The sequence below is a fragment of the Lissotriton helveticus genome, chromosome 3_1 (genome assembly GCF_964261635.1).
Source record: "Lissotriton helveticus chromosome 3_1, aLisHel1.1, whole genome shotgun sequence".
NCBI lineage: Eukaryota > Metazoa > Chordata > Amphibia > Caudata > Salamandridae > Lissotriton > Lissotriton helveticus.
In genome coordinates this window covers 315,914,188-315,939,319 of record NC_136061.1, presented here as the reverse complement: position 1 = coordinate 315,939,319, position 25,132 = coordinate 315,914,188, and the positions used below count along the sequence as shown (strand labels likewise).

At 45.1% G+C, this 25,132-nt stretch overlaps 1 protein-coding gene across 2 annotated transcripts in view; it reads right to left on the bottom strand.

Moving 5' to 3' along the window:
- MRM3 (mitochondrial rRNA methyltransferase 3) overlaps positions 1-25,132 on the bottom strand; it is a 65,167-nt gene that overhangs the window by 23,561 nt on the left and 16,474 nt on the right. The window contains exons 2-3 of one of the 2 annotated variants that reach the window (XM_078679881.1): positions 22,880-23,124; positions 12,391-12,558 (exon numbers count right to left, since the gene is read on the bottom strand). In XM_078679881.1, coding sequence (XP_078536007.1) covers positions 12,391-12,558; positions 22,880-23,124 — 413 coding nt within the window. The remainder of the gene's footprint in view (positions 1-12,390; positions 12,559-22,879; positions 23,125-25,132) is intronic. The other variant, XM_078679882.1, reaches the window with a different exon arrangement.

The following is a 25,132-nucleotide window of genomic DNA, read 5'->3' as shown; positions in this document are numbered from 1 at the left end:
ATACAACATTGTAATTGGCAGTTCGGATGGCCATGTCTGAACTGGGGTGGCGGAGTGAGCTAAAGAACGGTGATGGATTAAACCCAGATCAGTTGACTGGGGGTGAGTGTTTGTATTGTCAACGCTCCGTCCATCACCACCTTTGGTTTTGCTTTGTTCGCCCTAAGTTGGCAGTGTATGCTCAGACGTGAGTCCCTTGCTCACTTTGCCACTGGAGTCAAGCAAGCCCGGCTTAAGACGGCTGTAATGCCAGAAACCGGTCCTGGGAAGCTTGATTCCGGTCCAGGGAAGACATGGCTTGGCAGTTCGGGCTGGACTGTTCCCCTGAGGCACAGGGTCAGACTGATTTGCATATGGCCATGTCTGAACTGGGGTGGCCGAGTGAGCTAAAGAACGGTAATGGATTAAACCCAGATCAGTTGACTGGGGGTGAGTGTTTGTATTGTCAACGCTCCGTCCATCACCACCTTTGGTTTTCCCGGATTCCTTTCCAACCAACCCATTTTGATGGGGTTGGCCGGAAAGAAATCCGAACAGGATTTCCGGATGGCCGCCAACGGTCTTCACTCAATCGTCAAATATTTCCATCTGCCACGATTGCCTCAGTGGTCAAAGGGGACTAACACGTTAATAATTGCACAGTACCTATGTGGTAAGGTGAACCACTAACCAATGGCTGTTCAGTTCACGGCTTTCACCTTCTTTTTGCACACAAAACAACATCTTTCACTCAATCAATTAATAGCTAAAGCATTGTTATGTTATGTTATGTTATTTGGGTTCTTCTATAGCGCAACGGCTACTCCAGTAGGAGTGTCCCGGCGCTTTGGCGAAGAAGTCCTTTAGGTAAAGGAACATAACTGCAGAATAAAAGGAACAGCGAAGTTAACTGGTAAAAAGCCAGGTTTTTAATGCCTTTCTGAAAGACATCAGACTAGGGGCCTGTCTGAGAGAAATGGGAAGTTCATTCCAAGCGCGCGGGGCCAGGTAATGAAAAGAGCGCCCCCCTTGTCTGGTTCGCTTGATGGACGGAACGACCATTTTTGACAAGGAGGCAGATCGCAAAGCTCTGCTCGGCTTGTAAAGAGCAAGACGCTTCCTAATGTACCTAGGGCCTGAGTCGTGAAGGGCCTTGTAGGTCAGTGTCAGGCTTTTAAAAAGAGCCCTCTTGGCTATAGGAAGCCAGTGCAATTCCTTCAACAAGTCAGAAGCACTAGCTCGTCTAGGGAGTCCATAAATAGCCCTGGCAGCTGAATTTTGGACTACTTGAAGTCTCCTCACGAGATATTTAGGGAGTCCTAGATAGAGGACATTTACATAGTCTAATCGCGACCCGACAAGTGCTTGAACAATGATCCTTCGATGGTTCATAGAAATCAGGGGGAGGAATTTCCTGAGCATCCGCAGGATCCCGAAACATTTCCCGGAGAGACAGGATATTTGAGGCCCAAAGGTTAACTCATTGTCAACAATGATACCTAGGTTTTTAGCCTTGGTACTTGCATTTGCAGGTGGAAACAGGTCTTGTGGCCACCAACTTTTCCAGTTTGGTTCCGAGACACATCCAAAAAAGAGCAGCTCCGATTTATCGGAGTTGCATTTTAAGCCGTGTCTTTTGAACCAATCAAAGACTGCTTCTAGGCAGCCTCTGATACGGATCCCATCGAACACCTCATTCTTGTCGTATGTGAACAAGAGCTCGGTGTCGTCAGCGTACGACACGATCTGAGCGCCAAACGACTCCGCAACCTCTGCAAGGGGGGCCAGAAAGATGTTAAAGAGCAGGGGGCTAAGAATAGACCCCTGAGGGACCCCCACTTCCAGAGTTGCCATAGCTGCGGAGTGAGGTGGCGCCCAGATCGTTTGTCGACGGCTAGCTAGAAATGATTTGAGCCAGTTCCACACCGTCCCCCGGAGACCACAATCCCAGAGTCGAGTTAGGAGGGTATCATGGGGAACGGTGTCAAACGCCGCCGACAGGTCCAACATGACCAACATGGCCTTTCCTCCAGTATCCAAGACCTCTCTAATGGCGGTGGTGACTTCAAGTAGCGCGGTCTCTGTGCTGTAATTCGCACGAAACCCAGATTGAGTAGTGTGCAACAGATTGTTATTCTCGATGAAATCAGAGATAGATCTGTGCACATGTCTTTCCGCCACCTTCGCTAGAGCGGGGAGGAGAGAAATAGGCCTGTAGTTGGCATGTATGATGGGATCCAAAGCTGGGTTTTTTTATGAGTGGAAGGATGAGAGCACTCTTCCAAGCCAGAAGACAGTGAGGAATTAAGAATGGAATTGATGGGGCCATTTAGCACAAGGGCTATTTTGTTGAGGCAAGAGACCGGGCAGGGATCTAGAGGAGAGCCCGACTTCAAGCCTGTCAGATGGTCTAATGAAGCAGCAAGGCTCAGCTGCGGGAATTCCCAGAGGGTGGGTTGTGAAGAGGAGAGGGCACCAAGAGCAGCATCCTGAGACTGTTTAGAGTAAATAGCAAGAGAGGCTTGAATAGATGTTATTTTATCTACAAAATAATGTGCCAGTTCAGTCAGCCAAGGTTCTGAGTGAGACTGAGCAGAGATACCTAGGGACGGAGAAGTAAAATCCTTAACAATTTTAAAGATTTCCTTACAGGAGTTTTCAGATTCGTCTATCCGACGTTCAAGATAAGATTTTTTTCCACTCCAAATCATCTTGTGGTGGGATCTAGTTAAGTTTTTAAATTTTTCTTTCTCAAGAGGTTTGTAGTCTTTCCTCCAGGCTCTTTCTGCTCTCTTGCAGTTTTGCCGGGCTTCTCTGAGCTGAGATGTGAACCAAGGAGCGGAAGGACGTTTGTTTCCGGGTTTAGCGGCTTTCTCAGGCACGAGATCCGCCAGTATAGTCGTGAGCCATTCAGTGTAATGAGCTAGATCGATTTCCACATTACCTGACAAGGTGCACGGTGAACATGACATGGCCTGTAGTAGCATCTCATTAGAGAGCAGATGAAAAGGCCTGGAAAGTCGTTTAGCAGAGATGGTGGGATTTGGTCTAGGGGGAGGGGTACTTAATAGGAAAAAAGAGATTAAGTAATGATCCGACCATAATACTGGCTGAGGAGCAAGTACATTAATAGGGACGGTGGAAAAAACTTGGTCCAGAGTATGGCCCTTATTATGCGTGGGATCGTGAATGAAAGGTATAAGTCCTAATGCTGTTGTGACCTCCATGAGTTTTATTGTGTCAGGATTTGTGGCCTCATCCATGTGTATGTTTAGGTCGCCTAGAAGTAAACAATGTTCCGATTTAAGACATGGGACTGAAAGTGCTACCTGTAATTCATCCAGGAAAGAGCCTAAGGGACCGGGAGTTCTATATGCGAGAATGCCGGTACATGCCTGGTAGGGAGACAAATGAAGTGTGAAGCCGAGCGCTTCGGTGTCCTGAATATTGTCTATCGGGAAGGTAGTGCAGTGCAGCTGGTTGTGGACTATGATAGCCACACCACCCCCGCGCCCAGATGTTCTGTCCCTCCTGATGATGGAATAATTAGGTGGGATGGCGTTGACTAAGTCAGGGGCCGAGGTATCACTAAGCCAAGTCTCAGTGAGAAAAAGGCAAGATATATTAGAGTTATCGAGCAAATTCCAAATATCTAGCGCATGACAGCCTAGGGAACGTGTGTTAAGGAGTAGGCAAGTGATAGTGATAGGTTGATGGATCAGTTTCGGCTTGTTGTGTATAGGAAAGCGCCATCCGCACTCAGTGCAGCCTTTTCTAAGGGCACGGCAACCGGGAAAGACAGAGTGGCAGCGACCTACCGGAGGACGGATATTTAAGAGGGTCTCTGACGAGTAAGAGAAACACATAGCTGAAGCTGAGAAGAGTAAGGCACCAACCAGAAGTAAATGCCAGCCAGCCGTCCTGCCCCGTCTGCTACCGGAGCGCTGACGGGCGCAGACGGGCTGACTCTGGCGTGACTCCGGCGCTGAGGAGGCGCGTCCGCAAACGCGACCGCTAGCGCGGAGAACGACCGTTTCCTTAAGTACAGGAGACTGGAGCGCTCTCACCGCTCTCGCCCCCTCACCCAATATGGCCGCCGTAGAATCTGTTTACTCTGCACCTCGATCTTCAGCCCTAAAATCGGCTGGGATCGTCAAAACAAGGCGAAAATGGTGCCAAGTGGGTGCCAGGTGTGCTGAGTGCAAGCAGTGTGGAAATTCAGCAATTTAGAAATAAAATTCGGCGTTTTTTAAAAAGTACAAACACGTTGCACGCAGTAGCTCTAAGTTGCTCCTAGCGTGTTCTGATAACAAACAAAGTGTTGGCAAGGCGTTGGAATCACGCGCCTGCCTCCTAGGGGCTCCTTAAGTACAGGAGACTGGAGCGCTCTCACCGCTCTCGCCCCCTCACCCAATATGGCCGCCGTAGAATCTGTTTACTCTGCACCTCGATCTTCAGCCCTAAAATCGGCTGGGATCGTCAAAACAAGGCGAAAATGGTGCCAAGTGGGTGCCAGGTGTGCTGAGTGCAAGCAGTGTGGAAATTCAGCAATTTAGAAATAAAATTCGGCGTTTGTCTTACTTTCTGTCATTTAATGAAACCCTTCTTTCCCCACCTAGAGTGGACCATCTCAGTTGTTCAAAAATATGTTCTGGTGGTAAGGAGTCACAACAGCAGTGGATGAGAAAGGTAGCTCAAAGCAGATTAAGGGCATAGGCAAGGCAAATTAACAACCGAAATACATCAAAAGATCATGCATGAACACCCACCCGTTTTGGGAACTACAATATGAGCAAATTCACAAGTGTGACCTCGCCTACCACATAATGTGAAAAGTGATGAACAATTTACTTACCTGTAACAATTAGTCCTGAGACATGTGACATTTACCACCCTTGAGTACTATGAAATTTTGCTTGTGTACATCATTGCTGTTGTCATTAAGAAATTAGGAAAATCCAATGAAGCCCTGGTAAAGTCTTTCTACGGAGCAATCGGCAGTAGACTATATTAAAATGTACAGTTCTTACTTATAAAGTTTGTGGTGCAGGCTATTTCAGTAAGTTCTATAAAGGAAGAGCATCAAAACGTTTAAACCTTTCACTGAGAATCCCAGAATACCGTATGGGAACAACTAAAGAGGCGTACTCTGCATTACGCACCATTGTGATGGTAAACTGTTAAAGGTAGGTGACTTGTTTTTCCTCTCGAGTACTTTACTCGCTATATTGGTCTAATATGGTTGATTTAATTTTATTTCACACTTGACATTGCTTCTATTGTCATATTTAATTATAAGAGAGACAGGAACATTTTTGAAACACAGTAAAGAGAGTAGAGCCACATACTGATAGGGTCCATATTTTTAGGTCTGCAAGTGATTGAGAGTTTTAATATAAAGGTAATCAAACCAGACTACTATAAATTCTTAGGAATCAGATATATGTGATAGAGGTATATTTTAATTAAGCTTTTTAAATTCAGACAAACAGATTGTACCTTTTGAGAGGGATGAGAATTGAGAACCTATTTGAATAGGGGATAATTGACACAGCTAAGAAATACGGTGTAAATAAAATAGACTGTCAAGACAGAAAATGTCAATAAAATTGAGACAAAAAATATGTATAACCATGATATCAACAGGTAAGACTGAATACATGTTATTATACATCTAGCAGAATTGGAGAACGTTTAATCCACAATATTAGTGTATAATGCTAGATTAGTAGTGGCTTTGAATTCATGCACATTCCGTAATGCAATACTCCTCACCCTGGATATTAATTTATTACGGGTAATTTATAGTTTAACATTTTTCTATATATAATATATAGTGTCAATTATATAGGTACGTTGTGAGGTACCACATTTTAATGCATCTTTCAACAAACGTTTGATGCATTTATCCTGAAGAAGGTGAAGAAAATCATGTACCACTGAAACACTGCGTCAATGGAAATAAATGTGGTTTCTGTTGAAGTGATGCAAAATATTTTAAGATGAATAACATTTTTATATTTTGGATTACATTATTTTTCAAAAGCATTGATTAATTGTTGAAATGAGCAGATCAGTGATCAATATAATGGGGGATATAATACTGGTTTTTAGGGCTCGCCTGCTGATGCGCTTCAGCGCATAGCTGGCGAAGCTCTATAGGGGCTTATCCAGTGTTTATCCACTGGCGATTCCACTGGCGATTCCTTCAAGTGCATGTGCTTTTTAGGTCATTGCGCTTGCGCAAGCCCTAAAAAGCGCGTGCACAATGCCACCAGCCGCCTGCCTGCCTGCCTCGCATTACCACATCAAAGGCAGCCCTCCGAGCGCATTTCTCACCCCCTAATTATTCACGGCCGGCCGGCAGGCACATCAAAGGCTGCTGCTGCCGTGACTCGCATTTCTCCTCCCTCCTCCCCTATCACTGCCCAGGCCGGCCGTACTTTCTCTTTACAAGGGCGCCCATTCCTGAATCACTTGAAATCTCTCCACATTATTTGCATTTTGTTAATTAAAAAAATTAACTTCAACACAGCGTTGCACATTTTTCTCGACTTCGGAAGGATGAGTCCCAATCTCATTTGTACAAAGTGTTGTAATGGGATTATTGGAGAATTAGAGAAACGTGCTCACAAGTTACATTTTTATGCAAATCATCTGAGTAAATAAACAATAGCATGGTGCCGTTTGCGTCCTTGACTTGATCTGGTTTTTATTTTTATTTTGCTATTATTCTCACAAAGGCTAAGAAGGTCTGCCTACTTTAGTATTAAGTGCTATACGTCGCATAAGCAACAGCTAACCATTCACTCACCCACGCAACGCCACTCACCCATGCAACGCCACTCACCCACGCAACGCCACTCACCCACGCAACGCCACTCACCCACGCAACGCCACTCACCCACGCAACGCCACTCACCCACGCAACGCCACTCACACACGCAACGCCACTCACACACGCAACGCCACTCACACACGCAACGCCACACACACACGCAACGCCACACACACACGCAACGCCACACACACACGCAACGCCACACACACATGCAACGCCACTCACACATGCAACGCCACTCACACATGCAACGCCACTCACACATGCAACGCCACTCACACACGCAACGCCACTCAACCACGCAACGCCACTCAACCACGCAACGCCACTCAGCCACGCAACGCCACTCAGCCACGCAACGCCACTCAGCCACGCAACGCCACTCAGCCACGCAACGCCACTCAGCCACGCAACGCCACTCAGCCACGCAACGCCACTCAGCCACGCAACGCCACTCACACACGCAACGCCACACACGCAACGCCACACACACACGCAACGCCACTCACACACGCAACGCCACTCACACACGCAACGCCACTCACACACGCAACGCCACTCACACATGCAACGCCACTCACCCACGCAACGCCACTCACCCACGCAACGCCACTCACCCACGCAACGCCACTCAGCCACGCAACGCCACTCACCCACGCAACGCCACTCAGCCACGCAACGCCACTCAGCCACGCAACGCCACTCAGCCACGCAACGCCACACACACACGCAACGCCACACACACACGCAACGCCACACACACACACGCAACGCCACTCACACACGCAACGCCACTCACACACGCAACGCCACTCACACACGCAACGCCACTCACACACGCAACGCCACTCACACACGCAACGCCACTCACCCACGCAACGCCACTCACCCACGCAACGCCACTCACCCACGCAACGCCACTCACCCACGCAACGCCACTCACCCACGCAACGCCACTCACCCACGCAACGCCACACACCCACGCAACGCCACACACACACGCAACGCCACACACACACGCAACGCCACACACACACGCAACGCCACACACCCACGCAACGCCACACACACACGCAATGCCACACACACACGCAACGCCACTCACCCACGCAACGCCACTCACCCACGCAACGCCACTCACCCACGCAACGCCACTCACCCACGCAACGCCACTCACCCACGCAACGCCACTCAGCCACGCAACGCCACTCAGCCACGCAACTCAGCCACGCAACGCCACTCAGCCACGCAACGCCGCTCAGCCACGCAACGCCGCTCATCCACGCAACGCCGCTCACCCACGCAACGCCACTCACCCACGCAACGCCACTCACCCACGCAACGCCACTCACCCACGCAACGCCACTCACCCACGCAACGCCACTCATCCACGCAACGCCACTCATCCACGCAACGCCACTCATCCATATGCAAAACGAAAAATGTCAAACTCTTCTATTGCGAGACCTATTGCATTTTCAATGCTTGTTTTGTTAGCATGTATGTTTTTTTAATACGTTAATGATACTGTTTTTAAAAAGCAATGTAAAATACCCAATATGTATGAGATCATAATTTGTGAATCTGTGGTAAGATTCAAGTTTTTAAACACAACCCAGAAAAATAAACCACCATGCTGGTGACACAGGGTTTAGTAATAAATATAGAAGGCCTAAGGTTGGAGTCAGCACAAGAGTACAAATATTTGGGGGTTATATTTGATGCAAGAGTCTCTTTCAAGTCTCACTGTGTGGTGATGCAAAGAAGGAACAAAGCATTAAATGTAGCGTTTGCCTTGCTTCGGAACACCCTTAGAGGCCTGCCTCCTAAACCACTACTACAAGTCATAGCAGCTAATCACGCCCCGTCCCCGTCCTAGGGCGTGGAGACTCTGAGGGAGAAAGCCGATAAAATAATAGATAACCTTACGGCAGGGACCTTTCGGAGCCTATTTAATCTCCCAATACAGGCTTCGTTTGCACATATTCGATTAGAGTTTGGCCTCAAGAGACAAAATATAAATAGTCTCGTGGCATTTTTAAAATGTTGTTATAAACTAAACATGCATTTACAATGCAATAGGTTTCGCAGCATTAAAGTTTGAGTTATTGGCATTGTGTATGACAATGCGTTGCATACATTTTTTAGCAAACTTTGAATTGCTGAGCAGTGAGAGTGTGTGCAAGAGGATGCTGTTGCTTACAGCTGTTATTATTCACACAGCTCTGATGATGCAACTCACGCACGGGGCTGACGCAGTTATTATTCACACAGCTCTGATGATGCACCTGAGCACGGGGCTGACGCAGTTATTATTCACACACTCTGATGATGCACCTCAGCACTGGGCTGACGCAGTTATTATTCACACAGCTCTGATGATGCACCTCAGGCACGGGCTCACAGCTGTTAGGCCGACGAGTGCATGCGAGGTGGGCGAGTAGTACCGCGGGTCTCGCACTATAGGAGGTACGGTTAGAGGGTAAAGAGGCTGGAAAAGACAGTGGCGAGGAATGAAAGTGGGAGGGCTCGGTAGGTGCGAAGAGAAGCTGTGGCTTGAGGGGGATGCGTTGTTGAAGTATGCGCACTGTGCAAAAGGAGGCTGGTATAATGTGTGAGAGATGGGCTGTCAGTGCCAGTTATATTCGGGGGGGTGGTGAATGGCTTGCGATGCATTTGCGGAGGGTGGAGCTCGTAGTGTGGGTGGAATAACAGAGGAGGCGGGCTATGCTGTGGCTTGGGGGCAAGCATTTTTAGGAATATGTGAAGCGCTGTGGTTAGAGGAGGGGCGGTTTGGTTTGTTGATCTGTGAGCGCTAAGGAGATGGGTGTCTTGTGTAAGGAGGTGAACAACGCAGATAGCTTGCAGCTTCCGTGTGAGAATGCCTGTCACGCCATGGAAAGGGAGAGAGGGCGGGAAAAGACAAGGAGTGATGCAATACTAGTAAGACGCCCCTAGAGGAGTCCTCTGGGAAGCCGTGAGAGTTTTGAGAAGGTAAACAGCCATTCCCGCGGGGGCGAGAGAGTTAGGATTGAGTCTGGGTCAGTTTTAGGGTGTCAGAAATAGATGGACAGGTCTGTCTACAGCCAAAGACAGGACGTTATCGGAAAGCGAGAGACGTGTAGCAGAACGGACTACGCCTGGACAGACAGAACCTCTTCTTTCATGACCCACTCAACGTTAGCCGATCCCTTCCTTCCTTCCACGGCCTCTTCTTACTGCGCATGCGCACCAGTACGGCAAGCTACTTCCTGGTAGACGGAGACGCGCATCGTGACGTTGCACGAATGGAGCTAGGCCGAGCTTATGTGACGGCTACCAGAGGCTGGAAGTCGTTGCGTTTTCGGCGGCGGTGGTGCGGAGCAGCAACAGAAGATGGCGGAGTATCTTGCATCCATCTTCGGTACCGAGAAGGACAAGTAAGAACCCCAGAAAGAATTTCAGGCTTTTGTAGAGGATGTGAATATGGTACAGGTGGCTCCGGGGACCTTGGGGTAGCGAGGAGCTCACAGGACAGAAACGGGTATGCGTGTGTGAATGCGCGGCGGCAGGGGAGGGGGTCTGTGTGTGTGTGCGTGCGTTTCTGCTTCCAAGGAGCCATGGGAGACAGGAAGTGCGCGTGACCTGATCCGTTCACCCGCGCGTGCACATCACTTGTCTCCTGTCTCCCTTAACTCCTTGAAAGCAGAAACGATTGCAATAGGTTTCACTGCGACGATCGCGAAGCGATCGGTTCGCAGGTGCGAAACCTAAAAAAGATATCAACTCCACTCAAATGACAACCGTATAGCAGGCCATAAGTGACCCTAGAAATACTGTAGCTCATAAATATTTTAATCTTACCAGGACTACTTTTAGTGCAGAACAAGTATGGATTTTACTCCTCTCACAGGGCGATTTTGATTAAAGGGACCAGTAAAAAAGTATTATCTATAATGGATAGAGACGCCCTAGCAAAGATCACACACTTGGATGGTGATTTCATCATATGGCCAACTGAAACCCCAGAATTATCTGGGGGGCTTAAACGATTTAAAAGTCAAGTTATAGCTTATGAGTCTCCAGCTAGGTAATTTTCAGTGTTGTAGTAATTTGCCAGCTTGGAAAAGGGTGGGCAATTCAACGTCACGTCACCTCTGTAATTATTACAGGGAAGACATTTGTCATATAGTGTGTAGTCCTCCGGCTCTATCAAGAGAACGTACATACCTGCTAAGAGAGGGTTTTATTGAATATGCTGTTCACACATATCATCAAGCAGTAATAGCTGGTTTGTTGGGAGAAGATTTATCACTCACTGGTAAATTACTAAAGTTCATTGAGGTAGCAGAGGGCAAACTAGCTAAATGCGTATAATAACAATTAACGATGTTGATCATGAAATGTACCCTTGCTCGAACTGAGGGTAATGAGATACACAGGGTAAGGGTTCCCCATCGAATAAATGCGCGTGTGGTTGTAAATGTTGTGTTGTTTTCCTCCATAAGTTTTCTAAGGTAAATATTTACAATGATGTTTACAAATATGGGCACAAAGCACTTTAAAATTCTTAAAGAAGAAAGTGGGCAAAATAGACACAAGCCGGGAAATTTATGGAATAATTTTCTTATTCTTTTTCTTTGAAGCAGTTTGAAAGTGCATTTTAAACATAGGATCGCTGACAGGCATGTTGCACTTTTTGTTGATTATTTTGCAATAAGTGAATTGTGGATTAATCCAAATGGTGTAAATAGGATATTTAAGGGGCAATGGGTGTATTAAGTGGAATAAGAATTTATGAAATGTTTCAACTTTAAGTTTTACCTTGGAGTTTTTGAAAATATTACGAAGATTAACTATTTTAAAATAAATTTTTTTAATGATATTTAGTTATGATGTGTCATGTGGTTATGTAAGAGTGACAGACAAATTGTAACTTTTAATTAACTGAACAATAAAGTATCAATCATATAAATAGATTGATGAATGTAACTTAGTATTTTAGAGGAACCAATTGCATACTGGATTATTTGCATACGTATGTTTACAAGAATAAGTGCCATTCCTGTGAGAGTACATATTAGGAAAATATTCCGAACTGCAAATAGAGTATTGTTAGATTTTAATCCTTACACCGTTTGCAGAGGCATGCCCTTTGGGCTTCTTTATTGTTGTTGCATGATTACTTTTACTCATGCTCTAATGGAGGATCCCCTAATAGAGCAAACGAGCTCCACCTCTTTTACACAGCAGCTTGTTTTCTAACAAAATACAACCTCATTAGTTAAGGGAATCTTATGTTATATTTTAATACGCACCAACATATAGTCCAAGTCTGTGAGAGTAGGACTCTTCTGACTCAAAGTACCTCACAGAAAACAGTAGACTAGACATACTTACTGGCTTGCAACAAATTAATCAGTTAGCACTGAAGCACGAGTCACAACTTAAGAAATTCCTTTTCCAGCTGTTAGTCAGTACTTTTGTCTGTGGATTCTGCCTACACAGACTACTTCATATTTAGAAACATATTTACTGTACAGTATTGGCAGTCTCCACTGAGATATGCCCAACCTGCCATCAGAACATACCTTTGGTAAGCAGTACTTTGCTACAGCCAGCCCCAGCAGCAGATCGCAGGATTGTGCCCAGGTTTCCTGGATCCCGTATATTGTCGCAGATGAGTGTCAGTGGCAGTGAACAGTCAACCTGTGACGCAGGATAGCACATTTTTGAGTGATCGGGTCGTGCAAAAATTCCTAAAAAAACAAATTAAACCAGGTTTGATGAAAACAGAACCCACTATCCTTCTAGTACGGAGCATTTGTTTCACTTCCTGAAATGCTCTTGCTAATGGCAAAACTCCCCAAGACTTGTGGACATCAAGACTGCTATTGCAAGCATTAAATATAGGTGACTGTAGCAGTGCGCAGGATTATCCAAACATATCAGTACAGCCAGGGTCGCCATCTAACCCAAGGAGGAAGAGTATCAATACCCGAGCAAAAAAAAAAAAAAATCTCGTCAAGCGTCTCACTACCAGGAACAATGAACAATCAACTATAGTAAGGGCAGAATTAACCTCAAAAGGTTAAAAATCAATCTATCCTTCAACACCTAGGCCATGCATTAAACACTTCATATCTGCCAATCTTTTACAGTACAACAATCGAATTGTTGGTTCACCAAAATCTACACAATAGTTTGAACGTTCCCATCTTAAGCAGTTGTTTGCCACAGCTGGGAGCAAGCACTATAAATTGCACAATACATACTTTTCCTATCAGTGAAAAAATAGGAATAAAACAAACATCAGAGTGCATGGTTCTGCCATCACAGCAGAAAACTAAAATGATTGGCTATTAGACTGACGTCACAGGAGAAGATCACTGCTGACCATGTTTACAGAATAACCGCTCTAAGCCGCGTTTCCTCAATGACTTGAATCTTTTAGTGCACACTGATCTCTATCACATATTGATGACTTCAGTAACAGTATGTTACCTCGATAAATGAAGTAGCGGTCACTGGTCCAGCATTAAGAAGATACTCACCTGCTTCAAGGAAAAACCATTTTCAAAGCCAATAAGTCTCATCTTTCGGACCGAATGGGTTCGGAAATGATTTTAGCGATATGTCACTTTATAAACATTGCATGTTTAGCATAAGTAAAAACCTTGAATTTATTGAGATTTGTAAGTGCTCTATAAGTGTAATTTTTCATTGTTATTTACAAAGTATTGGCAAAGCCAAGCGGCCTCTGCTCTAAAAGTATGAGTTATGGAGTTTTTCAGCGCTGATATGGTACATTTGAGAGGATTTGCATTTAGGTGTCTAGGTGAGTTATGGTTGTCAGAGGGAGTTCATAAAGGGGCTAGACTGAGAGCTCTGGAGTGGCGACTGAAGGTAGTGCAAGTCAGTGGGCAATACCAGTGTTCAGATTACATTCTCACCCAATCCTTGACATCTCTCCACTGTGCAATTGGTGATGATCACATATGTACTATTTGTATTTACCAATTCTAAATATTTACAACAAAATAATTGTTGTTGCTCATTTATATCAAACTGCTAACAAGCACTCACAAAGCCAGCAGACCTGGCCTGTTTTGGACATAAGTTTGTTGTTGTGCGATATGTCAGGATGCAATAGCAGAAGTCGCAAGTTAAGTAAAAGCACAGGATTGTAGCTCCTAAGTTTAAACCCTAATTATTCAGGTCCCTTTTCATGGCACTTAAAGCACTGTGGTCTACAAGAGGCTTCTGCCTACAAACAGCTAAAATCTGTCTCATGGGTGAGACCTAAAAATCGCGATGTAAAACTTTGGAGTTCTTGGATTCACATCTAAAACTTCTGTAGTAGAAAGAAGCCACTGCTTTCCTCCTCTGTGGCACTCACACAGCAGCATCTTTGGGATGGCAGGAGCACAGCTGGTGATACACGTCAGAAGGAGGAGTCCTGTACTTCAGTGAAAGAAAGCCATAGGCCTGACCTCCATCACTGTGACACTCCAGGCAATTTAGGTCCTGAGGCTCTTTGTGCCACCATGCCCCTTTAGCAGTAGAGCTACAGTATTTGCACCCAAGCAAAGGTGATCCAAAGGTTGTGCAGGGAATTTGCTCCCTGATGAAGCAAAGCCAAATATCCTCAGCTTCTCCAGGACAAACACGGGTGAGACACACCAAAATGGAGCACAGGATGGGGAGGGGCAGAAGTAATATGCAGGGCAGAATCAAAGAGATTGGTTATAGGGGAAGAAACAGGAGGGCTGAAGAAGCACACACAGAGGGTGGGGAGAAAGCAACACGGGGCAGGTGAAGGGGGTGGAGCAGAAGCAACATGGGACGCGGCAGGAGGAAGCAACAGAGGATGAGCTAAGGGGAACCAAACTAATGGGGAAGCGAGCAACCTGGAGGTGGGGGTGAAAGGGAAAAGTAAAAGGTTAAGAACAATGGAAAGAAGCGGGGGGGACTCATGAGCAAGAGAGCTCACTCCCATGGAGTGCTTTAACAAAAAGAAAAAAAGTTAAAAAGTTAACACCTGAAAAGTGAGTGGTAGAAGACGTAATGAGACCGTGCTCTATGGGAGGGACAAACACAAGAAGAAGAGGTTGAATAGGAAGCAATCAAATGAGAGGGACAATAAAGCCAACCAATAGTAAGCAGTGGGCAGACTATAAGCCCACAGTAAGCTAGCATATGCATGTATTGCCTAGAAGGCAAGATCTTAACAAGCATTTACAATGCAACTGGTCTCTCATTTGTGAAAGTTAGAGCTACTGGCGTTGTAAATGACAGCTTTTTTTTTGCAGTGGGGAGATCATTTAGAAAGTAAGTGCACGCTATACCAAAAGAAGTAACATTATGAAAAAGTGGTTGCATAGCCTTCTGATCTACTGTGCCGAACACGAGGGAGTCTGGGGCTCCCAGCAGTAGCCTAAGCAATAAAAAACTCCACGAAGCAGGGAAGTGTTGTAGTACCACAGGCTGTTACTATGTGTCCCTCTGGACCTCTATTAGCCACATAATGTACTGCAACCCGCATTCTTTCATGCCTTCAGTGCGGTGCATTTTCCCCGCTGTGCGCTGACTTTATTTTAAAAACCCGCGGTTCATGACGAGCTCAGCTCCTCATGAGCGTACGAGAGGTGTACCTCATGACGAGCTGAGCTCGTAATGAGCGTCGAAGGGGTTAAGAATCTGATCAGAATCACACTGATGAGTGGGAAAAAAAACATTAAATTGCGAACCTCCTCAAATGCAACATAATGTAATGTATCTGTGCCTTAGCTCACCAGAGGCTGGAGTTTAGCATTTCGATGCGATCTCTGCCGCACATGGGCCAAGCAGTATGAAACGAAATACTGATACTGTTTGGTGAGTATTGTGTCAGGAAAAGAGAAATGCTTACTGTAGCGGTTCCCAGCAAGCAAAAACAAAAACAGGCTTTCCCACTACACTCCTTTTTCTAGGGCTGAACGTTTAGGCATTATTCCTATTCTTCTGTCGGTTGCAGTTTCGTGGCACCAAAGGAATAGCGACAGGATGTTCTACTGTGGGAGAGGTGTGGCGCCGCGGCCAGGGCGACTGACGCTGGAATCTGGGGATCAGGGTTCGATCCCCGGCTACGGCGGCAGGTTAGCCCAGCACCATGTGACTCTGGGCAATAGCTTGCTTAATCTTCCCGACTGCCCCCAGCGCCTAGAGACCCTTTCGGGTGATTGTGCGCTTTACAAATGTGGATTATTATTATTATTATTACTGTGCCGGACACAATGGGGTCTCGGACTCCCAGCAGTAGCATAAGCAATAATAGAAAACCCATGAAGCAGGGAAAGGGTGCAGTACCAAAAGGTTATTATGTGTCGCTCTGGAGTTCTAAAGGGACCTTTATATGGTAGTGCACCCTGCGATCCTGAAGAATCTGAAAGGCAGTACACTGAGGCTTTTTAGTCATGAAGCAGAGACTGGGTGCAGTACCAAAGATTTTTAGGTGTCGCTCTGGAGTTCTAAAGGGACATCTATATGGTACTGCACCCTGCAATCCGACAGGAAGTACAGTGTTGACTAAATAGCCATGCAGTATAAAACGAAATATAGATACTGTTTGGTGAGCATTGTGTCAGGGAAGGGGAGAAGCTTACCGCAGTGGTTCTGGCAAGAGTCAATAATAGTCCAGGAAGACACTGCCAAGCACAGCCTTACAATACCGCTCACCTGATGTTGTTAACTGACAAACTGCTAGACCATACTAATTATATGCTCAAGAAGAGAAATGCCCTCCATGGCTGAGCAGCCATCAGAAGGAGCTTTTGTTGCGGTGCTGCGAGGAGTAGGAGCAGTAGAGCCGACACTTTCAGTTGCCTGACAGAGTGTCTCCAAAACAATGTACCAGCCTGCACAGAGTGATGTATGCGGGAGCAGGTAGTGCACCTCATTGGTCCTATGGTGCCCCTGGGGGACCCTCCATGAGTCCGGAGTGCTTCCTGTATAAAAGCGCTGCTGCTATTTTTGGAAGCCTTGATTTAGTACTAACCCGACATCGATGTATTTGTAATGGCAATATGTGGGCAGAGTCCGTGCATGCAAATTTCAGCTGAGCATTTTTGTCAAACCCGAATAACGGCGTAGCACTGAGGGAACCATGGTTTGCTGGGCAAGTAGGAAATAAAAGCAGGGCAGGAGAGAGAGCGGTGAGGGATTGGAACAAATGGAACGCATGGTGGATAGGCAAGGACAGTGTAGCACAAGTAGAGGGCATGTGCACATTAAAAAACGGGGCTGAGGAGAGGGAGCAAGCATGTGCAAGAGAATTCCTGAGCCTAAATAAGTAACAATAAAAACAAGAGTGCTTGTTAAGTAATGAATAACATGAGGAGTAAGAGCACATGTAACCGAGGCAGTCCTTGTGGGAGGCACCAAAAGTAAAATGGCAGGGACTACTGAGGATATTACCCAAAGAAAAGCTGCGATTTACGAAGGACAGTAAAAGGAGCTAATTAATAATAATAATAATCTTTATTCGGCATATAAGAAAATATGACCATAAAAAGGTACAATTTCATCAACACATCAATCTGAAAACAGTGATCATAAGGGTAAAAAAGCACCCTCGGGATAGAATAATACAGTAAAAATAGTACTTAATAGTTACTATAAAGCATTAAAAGGACTCTACCAACTATCCTAATTAATACATAGATTCAATAGGTGGTCTTCCGCTTTTATGATTTCCAGATACTTCTTAGCTTTTAAGCAGATCTTAAAAAGTTCGAGACACAGAATAAGGTAAAAACATCTGGAGCAAGTTTTAAAAATAACAGGGCCACACGGGCCCGTTTGAATCGGAGTTTCTTTAAAAGCCCCTAAAGAGGTACTTTTCTCGGGAATTAATAATACGGGCATAGAAGAACAAAATGTAGGGTGTCCTGTGGCATCCTAGAGTCGCAGCCACAGAGCCCCTTTTGCTCAGGATGTTCCACGTACCCAGCCGGTACAGCCAGTACAGACAGTAGATGGTGAAATAGATTTTTAATTACGAGGTTTAGGTTGAATCCATCATGTGCACTGGCTATGAGGGTTAGATACGGTTCTATGCTTTGTGTCGACACAACTGAAACATAATTTCTGACCGTGGGTTTATTCAGTTCTATTTCCTCCCTTTGAGTCACAGTATATTTAAAACATAGATCTTTAATAAGCGCTTTGTCCCGTGCACACACCGTATCTGGATTGGAGACCAAATCTGATCTACTAAGCATTGTAAACAAGTTTAAGTACTTCAGCCACAGGATTTTCAACGCATGGTCCAGAGAGAGAGAGAGACAGTCCCGAATTATTTGCCTGTTAAAATCTGCTTCAACATTGGACCATATGTTTACCCAATACAGAAGAGGTTTCACTGCTACCAGGTCAGAAGTATATTTAGACCCCAGCTCCTCATGCACAATAAATACAGGGGTACTCTGGGGGACTTTCAACAAATGCCTAAGATAACAATGTTCTTCATTTTGGAGTTTGTTTGTCCTCACTTCCATATAGAACTTTAGAGCTACAAAAGGAGTTATACACTTTTTAAATTGTCCCCGGCGACCATCTACCTAATCTGTGGGCATAGCTTGTAATCGCTCCAGTAGACTTTGTCAAACCAATACACTTGCCCTCTAATAACGGTTTAAAACAAAGTTTATCATCGATCAGGATGCCTAGGTATGAGAAGGCCTGTACTTGCCCCACGGTATGTGTACCTACTTTATAGGTGTTTGGCTTCCTACTCTTCTTCCCTAATTCCATTATATAAGATTTTGTTAAAATAGGGGACAATTCCAACTCGTTAGTAAACCCTACAAACCAATCTAATAAAACCTGCAAGCCCTTAGGTGGACGAACAAGGAGGACCGCATCATCCACATAAAGTAAAACAGGGGCTGGTCTTGGACCTACCTTTGGGGTGTCTGCTTTAAGTGCGGTTAATGCAGAATGCAGGCCATTAATATATATTGTAAATAAAAAGGGTGCTAAAATACATCCCTGTCTAACCCCACACAGACACTTAAAATATTCTGCTGTCTTCCCCTCTTGCGTGCATCTTACTGCAGCAGAAGTCTTTAAATGTAATGACCTAAGGCTGTTAATTAGGGCCGGATCCTCGGCCAGTGATCCCATGATGTTCCAAAGTTTACTGCGATTAACACGGTCAAAAGCTGCAGTAAGGTCCATAAAGGCTAAGAAAAGCGCACCAGCCTTGACTACTGTATACTTTGCAATAACAAGATAAAGATTTAAACAATGATCAACCGTAGATTTACCAGCAGGGAACCCATACTGCACATCCGTTATTATGCCTTACATCTCAGCCCATTCTGCCAACCTGTTCAGTACCACTCAGACCAAAACTTTTGCTGTCACATCAATAAGCAATATTGAGCGATAGCAATGTAGACTGTCCCTATCCCCTTTCTTGAATATTGGGACAATGGTGGCGGTGGACCATGAGGGAGGCATTTCATTTGCAACTGCAGCATTTAGTACCCTTACCGGAATCGGAGCTCATGCCTCTGGGTTGCTTCTGAATAGATAGGTGGAATCCAGTCTGGTCCCGGGCTTTAGTCCGTGCAACAAAGTCTATTCCAAGTCTTACCTCTTCTAAGGTGAACGAGATAATGTCCCTGCTCTGGTCGAGGTATAAGGTCTGTGGCTCGTCCACTCTTAAGGGATGATTATACAGCCCCTCAAAATGAGCCTGCCAATACTTGGGTAAAAAGTTATGGGCCAGACATGGAGTGTTAGAATTTTAAAACATGGGCTATTGATGACCTTCCAGAAATAAGTAGAGTTCTTTAGCTCAGCAGCCTCTTCTAAATCCTCCCAAACCTTCATTTGGAGTTGGCGCTTCTGTGTCCTAACTGCTTGCTTATACCCTTTGCGGCAGGACACAATCCATTCCCTGTCTCTTGGTAATTTTTTAAGGGCCCTCTTTGAAGTTCTAAAGGCCTGCGAACACTGGCCGTCAAACCATCTTGGTGTGATCATTGGAGCATGAATGTGCAGGTGCTTTTAGAAAGCTATTTACTAAATGTGCAATGTCTATAAAAGTCTGAACTAGGTCTTGTCCCTTATTTTCCAGATCTAAACACTTCTGTATCTCTTGCTTACCTCTGGTAAAAAGGGAATTTTTAAAAGCCGCAGTGTCAATCTGTGCCCAACGCAATCGCCCACCTTGATCAGTTGCTGAGATCTTTCCCCCTGTCAAACTGTACGATGCCGGGTGACATTGGGGGGCCACCAGTTATAGAATTACAGGATTATGATCACTAAAAGTGCTAGGACCGATATTAAAAGTGGTAATGAGCCTCCTAACTATATGAGAGACAAAGATAAAATCAATAAAAGATGCACATCCTCTGCCCTTATAGGTAGGGGGCACAGTTGTATCTGGATGATGGGGAATCATATACATTGCGTGGGTTAGGCCAAAGGTATTTAGGAGCATACTCAACTCTCGTCCTACCTGGTTGTGTTCCATGTGTGGTCCCTTTTTTAATGTACAAGTCTGCCAATCACCATCTGTCACCCTCAATTTGGGATACAGATGGCAGTTAAAATCACCAGCTAGTATTAGAGGTGACTGGACTTGGACCTCAAGTTGCAATTTTTCCAACTATATTCGTCTTGGCACTTTAGTCCTTGCAAGTTTGACTGTGCGTTATAAAAATTAATAAGTGCCAGACGATACGTATTGCTTAAAAATTGTAGGCCCTGTACTACATCCGACTCCCATAGCATGGGCTTCCATCTCCCCTGAACACTAAATCTGCAAACATTATTAAGCCACCCCTTGCTCTCCCTGCACTAGACCTTTGAGCTGGACAGAAGAAAGTTTTGTACCCTTCTAAAAAGAAGGTATTTGCTGGCTCCCATGTTTCCTGGATGGCAATTATGTAAAGGTTTCTGATATAGCAGAGCCACTGCTCGTCCTGAAACTTACTCGTCAAACCTGCTGCGTTCCACGAGATCAATTTCAAATCACCCATAATTTGCCTCACATGAGGTCCAGACGTTTCAGTAATAGCCCCATAATCGCTAGGAGATCTCAATTTCCCTTGCTCCCTCTGCCCATAATCAGTTTCACCGGATGTCTCGTCATTGATCTCCACTCTCCCGCTTTGTACCTCAATGTGTCCCACCCCGGTACCATCTATTCTTGCTACTCTTGCCCCCCCTATGAGAGTTAATCTAGGTCATTGAAATCCCTCAGTAGTGCGAAAGGATTTCCAGAATTCAGATTGCCCCCACCCCAACTAGGGCCCACTTCCTGTGTTGCCACATAGAGGGGATACAAGGGTGTGGACGGTGGTCTGTAAAAGAAACCCAGTGGTACTGGTTTAATCCCAGAGTCTATGGTAAATGATAGAGAAGATGAAAACAAAATCTTCTGAGCCAGTTCCGGATACTTAAGTGTAACAATCACACTTTCCCCAGGGAAAATGTTCTCAGACCGGTCAATCAACGCCACCCTTCTAGCCATCAGGATGTGTCTATAGTCTGAAGTATTTAACCCAGCACATTTGCCCAACCAATGGATTACCTTGTTTATCAACTGGGCACTAGACTCATCCTCTGTACAGTCTCGTCCTGGAACCTCCACTAGGACCACCGTGTAAGGACAGCATGCTGGAGGGAGGTCTATAACGGGCAAGTTTCGGGTATTGTGGGCCAATTGAGTGACACCGCTGGCCCGCTGACCATGATGTTGAGACCCCCCCTGGGAGCCTCTTGCGTTTGGCTCCCTATTCTGGTTGGTCAGCCCCCCTGTCCTAATCATCCCCGTAGCCTCCGGTCAGTGGCGGGCAAGGATGGGTCCGCCCTTGGCCCGGGCGCGCCCGCGTGCGTCCCGCGAAGTGGGAGCCGCGAGTAACTCTATGCGCCTCCGGGCGTGTGAAATAAAGTCTCCTGGCGCGAGAACAGGGCAGTCTGGGGCTAAAGTCCCCCTGGTGCAGCAGGTGCCAGTATTTTGGTGCGTGGTTCCCAAGGAGCCAATTAGAAAGATGGACGGTGCCTAATGCCCATATTCTAGATACAGCATGTCTCTAAAAGAAAGCGCATGCGCTGCATAAGCGAGACCTAAAAAAAGGGGTGGCTTTTTTCTCAACAGTAGCAAAAAAGAACCAAACATAACATTTTAGATAGGAAGGTATTAAGGAGATGTGGTTACCACCTCAAGATAACAAGAGACATCACTAAGGAGCCCAAGACAAAACAAACCTCTTTCAGTCACTGGATTCATCTGGAAGGCCTCTCTAGAAAACATCCATGTTCTTGGACACCCACTATTTTAATTCTATGTATATATTGGTTATTCTCGCTTTTAAACACTGATCAAATATAATTTAACTTGAGAACCAACATGATTAGGTCTTCTATTCATTGCAAAATTAGAATTTGCCTGGTGAACACTTTGGAGCTCACTGGATCTCTAGCACATATGATGGGCATTCATGGCCAGATTACCAAAGATTTTTTTCTACGAGAATCACTTACACTAGAAAAATCTAAAGTAAGCACAGATGAATCAGAAGTAAGCCAAACATACGGAAACATCTTTGTGAATCAAGCCCGATACACAGAAGTGGATAAGGTAGAACAAACCTGACTCATAAGCCACAGTGCTTTTACAACCCTTTTAAGAAAGAAAGAAAAAAGGGGAGAACAGATGTAGTCAACAAACGTGAAAGAAGAGAGAAACGTGCCTATTTCTGGAGTCGGGTGTTAAGTGACTACTTTTGTTCATCTATGATGGAAAACAATTTTGCTTTATTTACTGCTGTATATGTTGGTATGCCCTGCGATGACCTGCATTCAAATGGAAGCTTTATACATAAGCATGTGCAAAGCCTGCTGACTACAATTAAACAGAGCTCTATGGTGCAAACGCTGGTCACAGAGGCATGCCAATGGGTGAAATGTTAGAGGTATCTTTAATACAGCACTTGGTAAACCTTTGCAGAAGAATTTCTGGCACAGTTACTGGTTTGCAGCATTGTTACCACCAAATTTGAGGTAACTTTCCTGCTCACTTACCGATCACACCTTGAGGCGTTACAAGATCCGACCATATCTTAATTTCTTCAAACTTCACTTTTAGAAGTTGCACGCGTTTCAGTTTTGACAATGGCAACTCTTTCAGGTGGTCCACTGTGCTAAAAAACAGGGTTTGAAGCTCTGCACCAGTTTCCAAGGCATCAGTTATCAATCTCCGACCCTCCAGAAGAATTTTGCCATGCTTGTCTCGAAATTTCTTGGATTTTGCAATTGTAACCACCTTCCTATTTAAATTCAAACAAAAAAAAAGAGATACATTTTTGGGGGGGGGAAGGTAAATTAAAGAGGAAATGCTTTAATCAATATTCAAGATTATGGGTCTTTGCAAATGCCGTTCCTCTATTTAACAAGACCGAAACATGTCAAATCAAATGTAGGCTTAAAATGTTTATGTTTGATTTTAAACTAAAAACTTCGTTGGCATTATACATTCAAGTGACTGTTGTCCTTGTAATGACATCACCAGCCCAAATATGAAATCGAAAAAGTGCACAAGCTACTTGATATGCTGTAAAATCACAATTACACATTTCTTCAACTTGAGATATTGATTTATAAAGCCAGAGGGCAAAGAAATAGAGTTTACAGTTAAAGGTACATTATACCCAAGATATTCATTTTTACATAAATACAACTGCCACTAACACAAGCAGTTGAAAGCAAAGGATGAATGAGTCAAAAATAATGTAGTCAAGGATATATATACGTGTCATCACAACATAGTTGCCAAAGTAACCCTGCAGTATGATGGTCTCCAAATCTGCTTACATAAGACATTTCTGGGGAGAATTCCCACACTTCATGGTACAAGAAAACCAATATACGGGGGGGAAGGCTTGAAGCATCAAAAGTTGCATTAAGATGCAATGTCTTACTGTTTTAAAACTGTGCTTAAAATAGCAATTTCCTGATAGACCCTTGAATTTGTTCTGAGCCTTCTTATTGGACTGCAAATTGACATCTGTCAACACCAAAGCATTGACCTTTGTTGCACTCTGTTCCATGTGTTCGGCTTTTTTCAGCCTCATATTAGTTTCAAAGTGTCCCTTCAACAGTTGAGACATATTTGTCTATGTGCCTTGTGGTGGAATGGGATTCCGGCAACATTTTTTGTATTTTAGCCTCGCTCTGTGATGGGCTTCGTCACACAAGCTCCTAGCATCAAACCTCTCAGTATCGCCCATAGATCAAAATGTGTTGAGGTTTGAAAAGTATTTAACCCTTCTTTAACTGCATCGTCTGTCTTGGGTGGCAAGCTGTACTCTCCTATCTGTCTCCCCAGATCCCAAACAGCCCTCATACAGGTGCTGCCTTCAAGGTCCTTTGGCCTCCAACAATACATGCACAACCAAACAGCTCTACCTCCCAGCAACGCCGTGCACCACAAGGTCAGGGTTTCCAGGGGGAACAGAATGCAGACAACTCTGGAGTAATTGCCTACCAGCTTCAGACTCGGTGTCCCCTGAGCGCTCGCCTCAGCCACATAACTAGTGTGCTGGAGTCAACTTGAGCACAGTCGAAGAAAGAGGTTTTCTCTGACTGTTCAGCAGCCTACATCCATGAATTGAAGTCTACAGACTATATCCACGGAAGATTGTTTTCTCTCGCACCTCGCACTCCTATCAGCAGGTCGCTGCTCTTGTTCCCAAGACCCCAGAAGGGTAGGCCGTGTAAGCAACATCTTTCCCAGTTTACCCAAGCCCCGTACTTTCACATAAAACCTGTATTTACATCTTTCAAACATTTATTTTTTTTCCACTTCGCTTACTCTTCATAGTTTATTACAATTATGGAGATTAGCTCATTAATATCTATTATTAACTACTTGAAGTATTATTAACCGCATGCGTGCGGGCGGAATTCCGCCCGTACGCTGGGAATCTGTAAAGTGCACTTTACATGACGAGCTGGGCTCGTCATGAGCGTGCGAGGAGGCTACCTCATGACGAGCCCAGCTCGTCATGAGCGTCGAAGGGGTTAACTACCTGAAGTATTTCCTAATTTTACTAAAAAAAAAAAAAAACTGGTTTATGTACTTATCTCCTTTCGTTCATTGTCCACTAATTCCAGCAAGCATTAAAAACGTGACCCTTCCCAACATTACAAACACAAGAAGCAGGCTATCTCAGGGAAACAAGAAGTACGCAATCTCACTGCCGCAGAGTTTTTTGCATTATTATGGAGTTGCCGCATTTGCCACAATCTATTTGCTGCATAATCTGCAGAAGTAAA